Consider the following 18,332-nt stretch of genomic DNA (forward strand, 5'->3'; position numbering starts at 1 on the left):
CGTAATTACGTAATGTTGTTAATTTTTTTTCAAGAATATTGCAGCCAAAATGGCGTCCAAAAATTCGTTTTTCTATTTAAATTTCATTACTTCCGCTCCCTTTGACTTAATTTAAGGTATAGGTAAACGAAAATGATTATTATATATGCTCATAACATAGTCTACGAAATTTAGGTAACGTTTTTCTTTCATCGTCCTTGGTTACTGAGAATAAAATTAAAATATTCCGAAAATCACCGAAAATTACGGTTTTCAAAAGATTAACACAAGGTTTTGTCAATTTTAACTCAACCGATTTCTTTCAAACTTTGTAGTTACATACAGCTTTGCATTGTCTTTCAGAAAACATAAACATTTTAATAATTATTTAATGGATTTAACCGCGAAAAAATAAAAATGGCGGGCACTGCTAACATTTTTCAGGGACTGGTTTGCTTTTTATTGTATTACTTTCGAAATATGGATGTCATAGGGCACAATTCTTTTAGACATGACAGTAAATGAATGTGACCATATATTACCGTCATCTTTTAACCCCCCGAAACCCCCTAAAAAATTAAAATTAGCATATAAGTAGCTTTGTCGGGTACCTTTCGTCACAATTCCGCCGCTTTTCCAATCCTTACCACTCATCGCTACGGAATTGATGTGGACGATTGATGACCACTGGCAGTAAAAACCTATAAACCCCCGGTAAACCCACATAAACCCCCCCCCCCCCCAAAAATAAAATTTTCAAAAAAGTCTACTTTTTCGGTACTTTTCGTGACTATTCCACCGCCCCCAACGACTCATCCCCCCGAAATTTATGCGAATGGATGGTGACCGCCAGGAGTACACACATTTAAACCCCCGATATCCCCGTGAAATCCCCCCCAAATGTAAAATGTGTCATTTAGTCTCCTATTTGGGAACTTCTCGCAAACATTACGCCGCACTACCCGTCCCCTCTGAGCTCTAGATCCGGAATATTTGGTGAGGGCGAGCCACCGTAAACCATACGGGAAAAAATACCAGAAAACCCCCGATTACCTCCCGGAACATCGCCGAAAAAAAAATAAAACAAATTTAAATTCGCCTTTCCGAATAGTTTTCGACACAATTTAACCGGTGCCCCTACCACTTATTAAAACCCCCGATAACCCCGTGAAACCTCCCAAAAAATTTCTAATAAATAGCCTCTCCAGGGAAAAGAATCGTAAGACCACTCTTCCGGTCCCCTAGGACTTATCGGCTCGGAATTTATGAGAACTATTAGTGACCACTGGTTTAACACAAGTATAAAACCCCCGGTATTCCGTAGGAACCCCCCGAAAAAAAATGAAAAACTTGCCATTAAGGGTGCGATTCATAGACGGCACTTTAGGCTAAAGTATACTTTAGCCGGGCTAAAGTCTTCTTTTTCCGTTTCATAAACACCACTTTAGAAGAAAAATGGCCGAATCGTCACTTTACCGTAAAGTGCCCAACCGGAGCTCACTTTAGGGCTAAAGTGTCCTTTACGGATAAATAAATATGGCGGCACCGGCTGTTATTGAAGTTGAAATATGAAGATATTTGGGTTACGGAAATGAATAGGAACTAATTTTTTGGTGAGAACACAACAGCAGAGTGGCGTGTTTCAAGAAATAACCAGACACGTAATATATGTCTTTTCCCTGAAAATATATCGTGTCGGTATTGATGGAGATGACCCATTTCTTATGTTTCGAAGTTAAACTCTATCGGTCGTGTGATAATTACAACACAGTAAGTGGTTGGACATATTGGCATAATTTATGTTGCATTTGTACACAAGCTAATTGTTAAGTACTTCTGTTATTTATGCGTTTATGTTCCATGATTTTCCTAAGATACTTGAATATGATAGCAAAATTCTGTTTATATTGGCGTCAATAGCCTTCGTACGCGAAGACTTGATTTTCATGTCGTTTGGTCAGCCAAATGCTAGCTTCTATACCTTGCATTGCATTTTAAGCGTTTTTATTCAAATTTAGCTTAATGTACCTACTCTTGCCGTATGCCTCCATATCACGTTTAACATGTTTCTGTGATTTTGAAACTATATTGAGTCGAGTTTCTGTTTCCTTTTTCGACTATGCATTTGAATGTTTATAATGATGATGTAAGATCTCGTCATGAAAGGCAGCAAAAAAATTAAAACATACTTTCCTTCATAATCATATTATCTGCAGCAAAGGAATGTTTTCTCGAGGATGTAGGATTGTTATGAAATTTCATTTACACAGCATCACAGACTTCATTGACATTTTTTACTACAAAATTCGTGAATGGATACTCGGGTTAGGTATTCACATATGTCGAGGCATCATTTGAAGCAGACAAAGATATATTTATTGATATAAATCCATTCCCACATTCAAAATGTTTCATTGTGTGGCCATTCATTCATTGGTTTTGATGATGTGGGTATTCTTGAATGTCCATTTCTCTAGTATAGTATATAACGCCTTAGCTCAACATTCTAAGAATTAAAATATTGGTAAGCAGAAAAGAATTCAGCAAACACCCATACCTCATTCAAAATATGCGTCCAACTGAGACAACCACTGATCGGTATATCTTCAAATAATTGGTACAGTTTCAAGTTAACGCGAGGGAATTTCACTATTTCACCCACCTTCAATGAAAGTACACCATCAAACTTCTCCTAGCATGTAGTCCTAACAACCTTTTGCAGTTAATCATAGAAAATGTCGTGAAAATATCATCATTTGAATATTTACATCGCTGGAAACATTGAAGGGCATTACCAAAGCACGAAGCTAATTAAAAGTGAGCTTTTATTCAGCTAACTCAGTCATTAACGTATAAAAAAGGTAGTGGGGAAAAGCTTTCAATGATGCAGTATTCATTTACATTCGCACATAATATGAGAAAACGAGAAAATGCAGCTTAATAAAATCTTAGCAAAATACAACACGAAAACCCAGTCGCTAGAAACAATTGTAAACAAGTACGCATTTAAAATCGTGTGTCATCTTTTTCTTCACTTTTTCGCAGCGTTCATTGCCAACACTCAAAATTTCAATGCATGATCGAGACTTTAGGAGCTAAAGTTCCACTTTATAAAGTGAGATCCTTGGAACGACTCTGAAACGAACTTTAGCTAAAGTCTCACTTTACCGTAAAGAGAGACTTTGTTAAGTGAGCAATTTCAGTGTCGTCTATGAATCGCACCCTAAGTCTTCCTTTTTAGGGTATTTGTCGCCACTATTAATCCCCATTGCACTACCTTTTACAATCATCGCTACATGATCACTGTGGACTTTTGGTGACCGCATGCATAACACATTAAAATACCCGAATCCCCCTGGGCACCCCTCTCGGTGGGGAAGACCATTTATAAGGACTAGGCGGAGCAGCCGCGGGGGGGCTCCTGAACCCCAAGGCGGCGAAGCCGCCCCACAACGAGAAACGGGCGTAGGCGAGGGGGAGCTTCAGCAACCCCCGGGCGGCGTAGCCACCCCGATGTTCAAGCGGCGCAACCGCTGTGGACTCCCCCCACCTCTGGGCGGCGAAGCCGCCCCTTAAACGAATAACGGTGAAACAGTTCCGAAAAGCCCTCGCCCTCTGGCACACTAAACCCCCAGGCGGCGAAGCCGCCCTTCAGCGAGGAACGGCGGAGCCGTTCCGAGGAATGAGTGGGGCACCTCCCTACCCCCTGGCCGGCGAAGCCGGCCCCTAGCCGTGTTGAGATTATTCGAACTTCAAAAGTCTTCGAACGACCACAAATGTAGACGGCGAAGCCGGAACCGGGGTTTTAAGGGGCGGAGCCCCTTAACGAGCGCGCGGAGCGTGCGAGTTTCAAATATATATACCGGTAGAGCGTGCATGCAACCAGATTCGCGTTATGTTCTTGAGCGTGATGGATGTTTTGGCCTTTCTACGGCTCAACGTCTATCACAGCGCTGGCGGGGACCTGGCGCTGTCGTCTTCCAGAGGAGGATCCCCCCACCTCCACTTCCCCTCTCTTTGGCGGTCTCTCTCCTTCCCCTCTCTCTCCCCCACTACCAATCCCTTGCCTTCCTTCCCCTCACACTGCTCCACTGCGTCGGGCGTCATATTCGGAGAAAAAAATATTTTGTTTCGGGAGGCTGGAGAGTTCAAGCGTGCTACGAGAGCAAGATACACCTGTGTTTTTCGACGGGTCAGTGTCGAGATTGATTGTGGACAGCAGATTATGGAAAAACCAACTCCTTACCTGAAGTGGAGATATCGTAAGTGTTATCAGCCAAAGAAGAGGAAATATCACCCTCCAAAACCTAAGGAAGCAGGTAATTTCACAATGAAATTCAATTCATTTTGCGTTTAAAAAATGACTCTCTTGTATTGATAGTGTACCAATTATTTAAGCTTCAAGAAAAATAACGAGAATAAAAATTCCCTCCTTTGCCTGAAGCCTTATTACACATTTTTTTTGTAGCAGTTGAAACCGGAAGCGTTCATTCCGAAGAATCATCGCCATTGGGTTCCGGAACAGGTGTAGTGGAAAGGTTAATATTGCTGCAAAATAATTACATTAAATATTATACCTACGATTTAGTTGACAATAGCTCAGAAATATTCAATGGAGCGCTAATTGCTAATTATAATTAACGTGTAAATTACATCACCGTCAGCAAATTCGTTTTCTCAAAATTCGTTTTTTCCCCTAAGAACATCATCACCTCAGCCTGGATGCAGCAATTGGCATGGTGGAGATATGGACCCTAAGGAACAGGATGAATATCGACGAGCTGAGCAATCAGACGTAGACGATTGCCTTCTCAGAGTTGAGGGTCATTTGGAAAAAACGGATAGGTAATTGCAATAAGACATTGGTGGATTTGTTGATTCGGTTAGGTTGAATTACTCGGAACATAATTTTGAATACGCAAACTCACAGAATTGAAAAACGCATTTTAATGTAGTTTACCGTCTCCTATTTTGTACGCCCCTAGTTTAATATATAATGTCACCAACAATCCTGTAGATTCATACAACTCTTACGTAGCTAATGTGCATAAAATATTTGTTCATTAGAAGCTATATGCATTCATTTTCTTTCAATACTTTAGTTGGAAGTTTTTTTAAAACTTGAATATTTAATATATTTTTATCATGAAATCATTCACGATCAAACAACATCGCTCTCAAGTAATGAAATCCTTTTTATTACAGGTGATGGTGATAGTAGCATAATGAAAAGGCTGTCTAGGGAAATGCCATATGGGCAGTAGTTACCAGTGCAAAAAGTAGAATGCGTCAACCACCTGCTTAGAAATTACAGCAGTAGACTGCAAGATATTGCACGACGGCCATGAAATTCAAAAGGGGCAGTGCCCGTTGGGTACAGGAGAACAATAAACAATAACTTGCCAAGATTGAGGGTAGCTGTGAGTGGGGCAATCTCCTTCAGAGCGAAAATGGTCGGGTCGGAAAGGGTCAAACTCCTACAGAAGGACATAGAGCAAGGATCGAATCATGTTTTTGGTGACCATAATAAATGTGACAAATATTATTGCAAAGGGCCCAAAGAAGGAGAGGAAAACTTGGTCCCTCATTTCATTAGTTGCGGCATATGGGAGGATATCACCTATGCCAACAGTATATTATCTCGTCACTCCGCTAGTTTGATATATAACGTGACAATCTTGCGGAGTCCTACAACTCTTATGTAGCTAAGTACGTAGGAGGGAAAAGGTTAAATTTATGTTTAAGGGGGGCCTATGAAACTAGGTGTGCCATTGCATCGGTAGCCTTCAATGTGAAAGATGATGCACATGGCATAATTCATAAAGGACTGACGAGCAAGAGCCCAGGAGAATGCCCAAAAAAATTCTGTTTCCTCCAAAAGGAATAGGGAGTACATAAGAAAGCGACGACTGGAATTCTCTGAAACTTCAAAAAAGAAACGTCTGCGAATTGAGGGACCAGACAAACATTATGGGCTTGTTCCTGATGTACAAAGTGACATCGCATTGGCCAGCCAAGATTCCTTGAATAATTTCCTATCATCACTAAAAATGGATAAAACCTCAAGGGAAAAGTTGGAGAGGGAAACACGAGAGCAAATGCTCAATACGACGTGGCAGGCGGAAATGTGGAAAAGGTTGACGGCCTCTTTCTTTGGCCGTATTTGCAATTTAAGGCCCACAACATCTAGGGAGAAAGTGGCAGACGATATTTTGTTTCCTTCCTTCAGAAGAAACAAGGCTACAGATTGGGGAAATGCTAACGAAAAATCTGCCATCAGGGAATATGAGTCTTCAATCAAATAAAAAGGTTTACCCGCAGGACTCTTTGTTGATAAAAAATTACCTTTTTTGGCTGCTAGTCCTGATGGGGTAATATCTGATGGTGAAGGCTTGGTTGAAATCAAGTGCCCCTATAATTGTAAGTATATTACTCCTGAGGAAGGAGTTAAAAATAAAAAAGCTACCTTCATGGAAGTGAAAGAAGGAAAATATAAGTTACGCAGGAGAAACAGATATTTTTATCAAGTACAGGGACAGCTGGAAATATGGGATAAACAAAATTGCGATTTTATTGTGTGGTCTCCTCATGGGATTATAATTGACAGAATTCAAAGGGAAAGCAGTTTTGGGCCACAGCAATGGTGGATAAATTAAAAGAGTTTTACCTGAACTTTATGTTGCCTAAAATATGCCATAATACACCTGGTTACAATAAATAATTGTACCGGAGCTGATGTTTTTTTATCAATACTTTCCCTCAACTTTTTACCCTTCATTTCTCTCTGCACACCGGCCTCATGGAGACTAAATATGGTAATATTTTATCCCTGTATATCGCGGTGCGGCCAACAGCAGCCTTCTGCCCCGGCCACTGGTTTTTCCTGGATTATCGCATATATATTATGGCATGGCTGAGTAAGACGCATTTTTCTTTTCTCGGCCAATTTTATAAGTTAATTAATATTGTAACAAATTTAAGTGCGACTTCCATTAGTGCTTACAATATGCTGTACATACATCGAAATAATTAATAGCTTTCAGCCGCGCGAACCGCATTGTTTATCGAGTCACGCGCGCATCAAAAGTTTCCGGCTTCAGCCTTAAGGCCGTTTTACACGAGGTACGGAATTGCGCAGGTTAGAGCTACATTAATTTCTAAAATGGCGCGGAATTGCGCGAATGCATGAACGAAATTAAAACAGTGGGTATTTTGCCGTCTCGCATTCACGCATTCTCGCATGTGTTCTAGCAATTCACCGCTTTACACGACGCAATTTTGATTGCGCCTTCGCACGTAAGTCAGATTGCGCAATTCCGTGTACCGTGTAAAACGGCCTTTAGAGATGGGATTCTTACAGGGTAATGAGATCGCAATACATGAAGTTACTAATTCCACCTCTGAATACCCTTCACCAATTGTGAACCGAGTCGAAATTTTTCGTGCTGCGGCGCGACATTAATTTTCTCCGGGCATTTTCAAACGAGTAAGATAAAAAAATGAGGATATCATGACTCCTCAGCTTCAGTGCCGATTACAGCGCTACAGACTTCAAAGTTAAGAAAAAATTAATTTCGCATGATCCCAGGGGAGTTGAGATTTAATAACTGTGTATGAATTTTTATAAATGTAATCATAAACACGTATATGTATCATATGAAATAGACCACTTGTAAAATTTTTCGAATTTTAAGACATACTGTCACCTTTCATACTTGGAGTTGAAGCTTTCGAAATAGAGGTAATTTAGGATTCCTCCCAGCTGTACTAAAAATGATGCTGTCGTTGCCATCATAGGAAAAAATTATAATTGAAGTGCGCAATAAAACGGAGTATTGAAGTAATATAAACGTGGATTTTGTGAAGGATTGCAACAACAAACGGTAGAGAGAAAAATGAAACTGCATTTAACGAAAGTGATACACGATTTCTCGTGTTCTCGTTTCGATTAATTATATTGTGCAATATTGGTTACCGGCGTGGAATAAGTCAAGTCATACGGTCTATTTTATTTTTATATTATAAATTATAAACTGCAATCTTATTTACGATGCATTCATTGAGGTATTGGATGAATAGAAATGGGACACCGTGAAGAAAGCGAGCGGAATTCAATGCGGGAACTATCCAGAGAAAAAGAGACCGACGGAAGGGCTGATCAACTAAAGTAACACAAAAAACACAAAAAGAGTTTTTTGGGCCTCAAGAGTTTTTTTTTGCAACACAAACAACTCCATGGGGTTATCCGAGATCCCGACCGCCAGCGGACCGAAATCTGACACCGCAGAAGGGGAGTTCAGTCCCTCTCCCCAACCATGAATTTTTCTTCGCTCTCGAGTCCCCCTTCCACCCAGTCAACTTCCCCTCCAATTCAAACGCAGCGGTCGCTTTCGGAACTAAATGCCAGCGACCGTTGCAACGGAGTTCTCCCGAAGTATCCTATCCCCTTAATGAATTGTTTGAGTCATTGTTGATGTCACTTGATGTGTCATTTCTGTGATCTGCACTCGCAGGCATATCATGATTTGACGAACTAGCATTAGCACTGATAGAATCAAAAATCACCTTTGACTTTGAGCTTTGATTTGACTTGCATTTTACACTCTTTTCTTTTTGTAGCACTTTTTCGTTTGCTTTCACCTGTTTGAGTTTTTTTCTTTCTTCTTTCAAATTGGCTCTCTTCTCATTTTCTTCTCTCTTCTTTTTATGGTAGTCTTGCCACTGTAGAGATGTCACGACTGAAGGGATCTTTTCAGCTTTTCTTTTTTTCGTCACCTGTACTTTTGGTTCTGGCCAAAAAAGAGCTCTTTTGAAGGGCGAAGGAAAACATTCTTTCTCTTTATCAGGAGTAGAATGTATATTAGTTCCTCCTCGAATAGCAGAACAAGTGTCAACATTTTGACCTGGAGTCAGAACTGGGTCATTGTCAAGTACCAGTGTTATCCTGAGACTTGGGTAGTTGTTGACTGTGACGGCTCATTATTATCAGGCTCAGAGACAGCATCTTGAAGGTCAATTAGTTTCACTGGTCCTTCAAAGGGTTGATTTTCAAGATAGCACTTCCCTGGCTGCAGTTTATCACCCACTTCTTTCACTGATGACCCAATATTTCTTATAGATATATCGGAAAAATACTGTTCTTCAGTCCTTTCTGTGTGATTCGATTGTCTATTAACCTGAAGATTCATTTCCTTCCAAACCTGGAAAAGAGAGGTATCACATAAGGGTCCAGTCCATTGTTTTCCTTCTGGGACAGACTTGAATAGTTCCAGTGTAGGTTTCTCAATGAATCTCTCTAAAAACAGCAAATGTTCTTCATTTTTTTCCTGAAGACTGTGATTATCAGGATTTGTATATGCCTTAGGTGGAGAAATGTTCTTCTCAGTGATGCTGTTAGCAAAGGTTGAATCCCAAGGGTATAGTCCACATTTACGGAAGCCACTTTGTAAAACATTGGGCAGTACTTTCTCCATTATTGCTTTGTTCAAAAGAGGAGCGAAATTTTGTCTTTTCAATACCTGGGATTGATTTTCCAATCTCCACGACAAAACATGCTCCTTCCAACCAGCTTTGAGTGTCCTAAAAACTGCCACATCCATTGGTTGTAATAAATGAGTGGCATTTGCTAGAAGTGCCACCAAAATTATGCCTACACTCTTGCAAAATTCACTCAGATGATAGGACAAGTGGGAGCTGTGCCCATCAACAAATATAATTATCGGGAACTCCACATTGTCTTTGGCCCATGGGTAGAACACGTTTGCAATGTAACTGTAAAAAGTGTCACTAGTCATCCATCCACTGTCAGAGCAACCAACACGCCAGTCCTTTGGAATACTGCTGGAAATTTCTGCAGGGATTCGTTTATATTGGTATAGCACCATTGGAGGTGCAAGAAATCCAGCTGCATTTCCAGCTAATAAAACAGTTAGGCATTCTTTCGCATCATTATTTACAATGTTATACGAGGGTTGTACCAAAAGTAAGGTTCCCATATTTTTTTACAAATACAAAAATTTGTTCATTTATATTCATTTTCACATCGTTGACAAGCTTACACTTTTGATTATTTTTCAACGTAGTCTCCATTTTTTTCGACACACTTTTAAAGACAATGGTCCAGCTTTTTTATCCCTAAGTTGAAGAAGTCTCCCGCCAACCTGTTGGGAAGTGTGCGACCTCTGCTCGGACTTAATCGTCACTATTGAAGCGTTTGCCACCTAAGAGTTTTGTTTCGGGGACATAATGAAACACCCACGCTTCATCTCCGGTGACGATAGAGACCAACAACTCCTCTCCCCTCCCCCCCCCCAAAAATTGTTGAAGAAATTTGCGAGCACAGTCAAGGCGTTGCTGCATGTGTCCGTCAGTCAGCATACGGGGGACCCAGCAAGCACACATCTTGCAATAACCCAACGTTTCTGTTAAAATTCATTCCATTGTGCCGTGGGAAGCTTCAGGAATGCGTTCAACAAGTTCACGGACAGTGACCCTCGTATCTTTGAGCAGCTCACTGTTGATCTTCTGGACAATCCAAAACCGGCGGTCTTCCACTCCGTTCTCATCGTGAACTTCCGTGCGACCATCGGCAAAAGCCCTGCAACATTTGCGGACGAGCTGAAAGGACATGCACTCTTCGCCTTAAAGTCCAGTCAGTTGCTGATGAATCTCCAATGGCGGTAACTTCCTTGCAAGGAAAAATCGGATTACTGCTCGATCCTCACGGTTGGCGGGGACAAGGATCACCACTTTCATTGTTGACGGTTGCTAAGCCAATAATAAGCGACACAGTGAATCGCGGACTCGAGAGTAGGGGAACCACTGCACACGGCAATGTTGTGGGATTTAGCCTATCACCTTCGCTCAACATTGTAGCTCATTGGGAACCTTACTTTTGGTACAACCCTCGTATATGGTCTTGTCACCTCTTTTTGCCACAACTTTAGCACCTTTAGGATTAAAAAAAGGCAGATTCATCCATATTAAAAATTCTGTCCGGATGTTTCAGAATGTCTTCATTGCCTGATTTTTCCAGGTAATCCCTAACCTCCCCGAACCAACTTTTAACTTTCACCGCTGTAACATCACTTCGGCTCCTTGTAAGATTTTGTGAAACACGAAGGCTAATATTTGGGTGGCGTTTTAAAAACCCCTCATACCACTTACGACCAGGGTGTTCATTTTTAAATTCCTTTCTCAATTCACGAGCAAGTCTGGCCACACTGGCTAAAAAATTTTCTTTTGAAACTGGGAATCCAGCTTTGGCCATGTCAAGGACCCAAGTAACCAGCACCTTCTCCTCTTCTTTTGAAAGTAAAGTATTTGGCCCCATCCTCCTTTTTTCTGGGTAAACACCCTTTACTTTGTAGAGCAAGGTTGTTTTAGGCACTTTGAATTGCCTTGCTGCTGTCTTGATGCCCATTCCTCCTTTCACTGCCGAGATTGCTGCTACCTTGTCATCCTCAGGATATTTTAAAATTTTGGATTTAGGAGTAGCCATTTCTCTACCAAATAAGGTTGAAAAGGTGTCAAGAATTTATATTTAACCTTACTTAAAATTAAACCTATTAATACTGGTCAATTATTTATTACAAAGCTAAACTCAACTCAAGGGTCAGGTAAAGGTGCAGCAAAATACCACCATGTCCCAATGGTTGACCCGGGGGGTCAGCCATTAGTTCTCATTGAGTAATCAATTTCATATTAATTTTGAAGGCTTAATTGCATTTTTAGGCTTCATTGCACACAAAAACAGAAAAATATGGATTGCACCTATGCCTAACATTGGGGTCAGCTACTAGTGCATGCAGTTTAGTTTTGGTACATAAAGCTGACACCCCCTAAGTAAGAGGTAAATTAGCTCTTTGAAGTTAAAAAGTGATCTAACTCCATTACAAAAACTCCCAATAATCTATTGAAACAATAAACTTGCAAATAGTACACAAATAACCTCAGTAAAATTCTTATAAAGGCTAGCTTACCTCTGATCAGAATTCTTTACAAACGGCCTCAAATTTCATAGAAGTTATAGTCACCACTGAAAATGAGCAACTGCCAAGGAACTATTGGCTCTGTTGCTAAATCAACTGTGTTTGCAACAAAGTAACATCTTTATGATTAGTTATGTGGGTGAAGGTTACAATGTAAGGGCCCTAGGTTCTTCTTATTACTAAGTAAGGAAATGGGGGTCAGCTACTGGTTCAGGGTCAGGCATTGGTACATTTACCTTATTACACAAATGAACTCCATTTAAATCAACAAATAAGGGAGGCTCTTAATCTTAATTAAACAAGGGGTTTAATGTCTTCCGCTCATTTCTCATGGATGAGGATGGTCCACGCTACATGCACGGATAAGGTTCTCTTGACGTTAATGGAAGCTTACATAAGAGTGCGGACCATCCACATGCAGAGGAGTGGCCCTTTTGCCACACGGATTCGAACAAATCTATTAGGATCCGCAATTATTATTATTATTTATTATTCAAATAGGGTATTTAAATGTACAAGGGATTAACAAAAAACATGTAATCTTAAACAAGTTTGGATTAGATAATAAGTTTGAAGCTATGTGTTTGAGTGAACACTGGTGCAATGAAGATGAAACTCCTCTGATAAAATTAGACAATTATGATCTGGTTTGCAGTTTTACTAGGAAGGAACATATTAATTGCGGGGTTTGCATTTTTGTAAGGAATGAGTTATTCTCCACATGTTCTAAAATAGATATCGATTTCTTGTGTAATGAGCTTGATTTGGAAGCTGCCTTTGTTGTAATTGAAGCCATTAACTTAGTTATAATTGCACTGTACAGATCCCCTAATGGCAATGTGTCTGCATTCTTAGAGAAGCTGGAAGAACTTTTAACCTTTTTCAGCAAACCCTGTTTTAAAAATTATAGTTTAGTTCTTGGTGGTGATTTAAACTCTGATTTTGATGTTACAACGACAAAGTCCTCAGTGCTTGAGTTTAGGAATATCTTACGGCAATTCAATCTCAGTACTCATAATCTAAAACCAACCAGAGGATTAGCATGTCTTGACAACATATTTAGCAATGTAAATTTGGCCAACATTTGTTGCAATGTATCTAATTTTCCTTTTTCTGATCATGACTGTGTTTGGGTTAGCTTATGCAATTTAGCCGCTAATAGTGAGCCTCTAACTGAAGTTGGAAATGTATGTACATCTAGACCAATCACATATGAAAGGATGTGTTATCTGAGGGATACACTCAATGGTATTGACTGGTCTAAATACCGAATTGAATCTGATCATGCTGATACAATATTTAATAATTTCTTCAATGTCTTAACCCATAACTTTAACATATGTATTCCACAAAGAAAATGCCTGATTAACAACCCTAGAGCAAAATTTAAGTCACAGACAAGAAGTAACTTTGTGAACTGGTACACACCCCAACTTGCTGGTTTGAAAATCAGAGTGTTGCATTCGAGAGATATATCCAGAAGGGATAAATCAGAAGCTTGGAAGTTAGCCTATCTTAATATAAGAAAACTGTACAAAAATGCTATAAATGAAGCTAAAAGGGCATTCAATATATCACTCATTGAATCTGCAAACAACAAATGCAAAAAGGCATGGAATATAATCTCATCAGTCAACAAAACTAGGCAAAAGGCTAATACCGTCCCACCAGATACTCTCAATGATTACTTTGTGCAATCAGTTAACGAAGTTCACAGTAACATTATTAAAACAAACATAACTGCTCATAGTTTACTTGAGAAATGTGTTGAACCTCCAAATAATGGTTTCTTATTCAAGGAAGTCTTCCCTCAGGATGTTGTAAAAACTTAAGTCATCACATAGTAAAGATATCTATGAATTATCTACAAATTTAATTAAAAATATCATTGACTGTATTGTCTATCCTCTGACACTCTGTTTGAATAGATGTTTAGTTGATGGACATTTTCCTGATGTACTGAAAGTTTCTAAAGTAGTTCCAGTGTATAAAAAGGGACCTAGAGATTGCCCAGAAAGTTATCGTCCCATCTCTCTAGTTCCAGTCTTTGCCAAAATCCTAGAGACCATTATACATGAGCAGTTTTATGACTACCTTGACAGAAGTAATTTAATCAGCGATTCTCAATTTGGGTTTGTTAAGGGCAGATCAACAACAGGTGCAATGGTCTCATTAATTGATAACATTATCAACTCTTTTGAAAATAAAGAGTTTGCTCAGGCCACATTTTGTGACCTGAGTAAAGCTTTTGATTGTGTGGAACACTCTATTCTTTTAGACAAATTAACTCACCACGGTGTAAAGGGTACTAGCTTGAAACTGTTCAGCTCCTATTTGAAAAACCGAAAGCAAGTGGTCTGTGTGAATAAAGTTAACTCTGGTTTCACTAATGCTGATTTTGGTGTGCCTCAAGGCTCAGTGTTGGGCCCCCTCTTATTTGTGGCAATGATTAATGACTTGTCTTATTCTATTAATTCTCACTCCATACTATATGCTGACGATACTACCTTTTTTTGTAACGGTTCTAATGTACAACATCTTAAAAATACCACAGAAAATACTATGACACAAGCTGCTTTATGGTTTCAAGCCAATAGGTTTAAGTTAAATGAAAGTAAGACCCAAGAGCTGTACTTTAGTTTAAGAAATACACCAGAAGATAATTGTATGACTCACATTAAATTTTTAGGAGTATCAATAGATAGTAAACTCTCCTGGGAGTATCACATTGACTTCTTGAGTGGAAAACTCTCTAAAGTTATTTTTTTAATTAAACAGTTAAAAAATCATGTCTCAGATCATTATGTTCGGACTGCTTATTTTGCATTCTTTCAAAGTATAATCACCTACGGAATTGCTCTCTGGGGTAACTGTAGTCGCATTAATGATATCCTACTGTTGCAGAAGAAAGTAATTCGCATAATGATGAATGCTGATAAATTAGCTCACTGTAAGCCATTGTTCATCAAACTTAATATACTGACAGTTGTTAACTTATATATTTACTCTATTATATTACACACAAAGAATAATTTACCTCATCTACTTCAGAGACAAAATATTCACTGTCACAACACAAGGAACAGAAACAAATTAAATTTACCATACTACAGGTTATCCACATCATTTAATAACTACAAGAGCATAGGGATAAGAATATACAATAAGTTACCTTGTAGTATGGTAGATATACCTGCTGTTAATTTCAAAAATAAATTACTGGAATGGCTTGTTGCAAGACCATTTTACTCCTTGCAGGAATTTTTTGAATCAAAAATCTAGTGATTGCATGCAATTTGTAAAATAAATTGTATTTTGTATGATATTATTGTCTAAAATTTTGTAAGGGTACAATGAATACTGTTTTAATGTCATTAATGAGATAATTGAATTTTAATTTTGTATATGTATATGCTTGACGTTGTCTATTGCCTAAATTGGCTTAACGACAGTAAAATTATTATTATTATTATTAATAATCTTCCTATATTTCTTACTGCCGTCAACCCTAACCAAATATTGCCACTTCAAACTCTCCTAAGCTTATCATTGCACCGGTCTTCTATTGGAAAGATATGAAAACTACTCACCCCGCAGTTATCTCTCGGTGATATTTTCCTCAGTTCTGTGTCCGATTCTAAGCAAATCTTTTTGAAAATACTGAAATCCTTGAGCTTTTTCAAACAAAGTGAACAAATGGTGGTGGGAAGGCCATCTCCCTCATCAGCCTAAGAAAACAATCAAGCAATACGTTAGAGACATACGGGCATAAAAGATATAAAGCAAACATTACGAAAACGAGAAATCCAAAGGATGAAACGCGGCACTTACTTGTAAACCGACTAAATCATGTAGGGCATGCTTCACACTTATTTCGTATTCTACATTTGAAGTGAATAAGTTGCAATAATAATAATGATTCTTCCTACAAAGTCTGCAAAAGTCACTCTCTGAATTCCTTTCTAACGAATACGTGAAAATCCCGATGGTACGACTCATTTCTTCACTTCAATATTTCATTCAATCTTTAAATCGGCTCAATCAACCACTCAAAACTGATATATATCATGAAGGTTAACTCAGGTATGAACAGCAGATTATGTAGATGGACAGTATCAGATTTGAATAGATCGGAAGAAAGAGTCAAACTTTTTCGTAGACTCCACTGCAGTAAATCAAATCTTTAAGGTTCACATGCTTATATAAGATAAGGCAGGCAAAGATTGGTTTAAATTCGAGGTATGTAGTTACGTATCTCACCGCTAATGATAATACGTGTACAACAGGCCTACTATCGACAAATGATGTAGATCGATGACTTGTATATTCTTGAGTTTAATTGCATGAGTGATAATATGGCTATCTTTAAAAAAATTTTTATGTATTATACTAAAGTTTTGTTTAACCTATTTATCTCCGCAAGGCCGCAATGGCACCATGGAAAATTCCATGAAGTCACCGCACCTGCGTGGCGGCTGAAATTGCGCTCTAATACCATTTCTGACAGAAGTATTAAATTATCGCTGCAAAATATTTGTTTTTCTACCACAAATCTAAGTAAAATTGATAATTTACGGTGAAACTTCCATTTCTAGTGAGGTAGAAAGAAATTAAATCTTAAAACGCAAACAGTTAGCCTGTTCTATAGGGGTGCCGAAAACGGAAAAAACTCGAACTAAAAACTATACTACACACATATCTTCTCACATTGTCCGCTATCGTCCCATATTAACAAACTCCGTTAACGTGTTGGGCGAGCATTAAAATTGTTGAAATATTCTCAAACTATTCTATTGTGTTGTCATTTATCTTTGATTTGATTTATTAATTTTAGCTATTTTTGGATATTTCTTAGATTATTCCTTAGTGTTGTCACTTTCACTCACCATCGAAGTGTATATAGTTTTCTTGTGAGACTTTGAGATCTCTGTCAGTGTTGAGTGGATGATTGAGCCGATTTAAAGATTGAATGAAATATTGAAGTGAAGAAATGAGTCGTACCATCGGGATTATCACGGATTCGACAGAAAGGAATTCAGAGAGTGACGTTTGCAGACTTTGTAGGAAGAATCATTATTATTATTGCAACTTATTCACTTCAAATGTAGAATACGAAATAAGTGTGAAGCATGCCCTGCATGATTTAGTCGGTTTACAAGTAAGTGCCACGTTTCATCTTTTAGATTTCTCGTTTTCGTAATGTTTGCTTTATATCTTTTATGTCCGTATGTCTCTAACGTATTGCTTGATTGCTTTCTTAGGTTGATGAGGGAGATGGCCTTCCCACCACCATTTGTTCACTTTGTTTGAAAAAGCTCAAGGATTTCAGTGTTTTCAAAAAAATTTGCTTAGAATCGGACACAGAACTGAGGAAAATATCACCGAGAGATAACTGCGGGGTGAGTAGTTTTCATATTTTCCCAATAGAAGACCGGTGCAATTATAAGCTTCGGAAAGTTAGAAGTGACAATATTTGGTTTGTGTTGACGGCAGTAAGAAATATAGGAAGATAATTATTTTCGGATCCTAATAAATATATAGCATGAATTTGAAACGATGATTCTATATTGAAATGGATGACCCTAGTGCGGAGGCATAATGTTGTATGACTTCATAAGGCCACTAAATCCAACATAAACTATAAAGACACTTCTATAAGTGATCCAAAGTTAATTTGGTCGTACCTTTTGTTAATCAACAACATTAGGGGACATGAAAGGCCCTCTTACATTGTCGACGGAGCACTTAAAAAAACGTCCAATTTCCTACAATCTGTAATTATCGCAATCTGTGAAGCCTTGGCAAGGTTCTTGTTATGATGCAGTAGGCGTTTTAGCGGCAACGACTGAAGACGTGGTGTCTTCTGGTACAATTTCGTGTGTACTAAACAATCTTTCTGGTAAAGTGAGGCATCCAAGTTCACCATTGATCAAGTGATGTAAGCAATATACCCACTAGGCCATTACGTATATACCACACTTCCTTTTAAAATATTCGATTTGGTTACCGCAGCATATAAAATTGAACAAACATTTACTATTGGCTGGCAAATAATGAACTGTGACCGACCTGGAGATGAGTTTGTTTATCATTTGTCAAGCATGGACTGAAGTGCACCTAAACATATTATAACATATCTTTTGATCTGGACCTCTTGTTTATCTTGAGCTATGATCTCAGAAGTTTTAAGTCATTTGTAATTTAAACATAGTAGCTGACGTTTCAGAAATTTAATGTCCATTTTCAAGGCATTTTATATGAATCAATGAGGGTTCAACAAATGCAAAAGTGATCAAGTTTACTTCTTTCGTGCTGGACGCCGGATTTTTTATCGCTAACAACTGGATGTCGACTGTGGCTGAC

At 38.6% G+C, this 18,332-nt stretch overlaps 2 protein-coding genes across 2 annotated transcripts in view; one reads left to right on the plus strand and one right to left on the minus strand.

Annotated features, from left to right (window-relative positions):
- The window catches only part of LOC124172480 (zinc finger protein 271-like), a 40,111-nt gene extending 23,644 nt beyond the window's left edge, over positions 1-16,467 (minus strand). The window contains exons 1-2 of the mRNA XM_046551919.1: positions 16,429-16,467; positions 15,560-15,697 (exon numbers count right to left, since the gene is read on the minus strand). Coding sequence (XP_046407875.1) covers positions 15,560-15,697; positions 16,429-16,467 — 177 coding nt within the window. The remainder of the gene's footprint in view (positions 1-15,559; positions 15,698-16,428) is intronic.
- A 244-nt stretch (positions 16,468-16,711) lies between these two features.
- Positions 16,712-18,332, plus strand: part of LOC124172154 (zinc finger protein 271-like) — a 112,625-nt gene continuing 111,004 nt past the window's right edge. Inside the window, exons 1-2 of the mRNA XM_046551568.1 lie at positions 16,712-17,127; positions 17,231-17,368. Of these exons, the coding sequence (XP_046407524.1) occupies positions 16,960-17,127; positions 17,231-17,368 (306 nt within the window). The 5' untranslated portion in view covers positions 16,712-16,959. The remainder of the gene's footprint in view (positions 17,128-17,230; positions 17,369-18,332) is intronic.

The sequence above is a fragment of the Ischnura elegans genome (assembly GCF_921293095.1).
Source record: "Ischnura elegans chromosome 13 unlocalized genomic scaffold, ioIscEleg1.1 SUPER_13_unloc_1, whole genome shotgun sequence".
Lineage (NCBI taxonomy): Eukaryota > Metazoa > Arthropoda > Insecta > Odonata > Coenagrionidae > Ischnura > Ischnura elegans.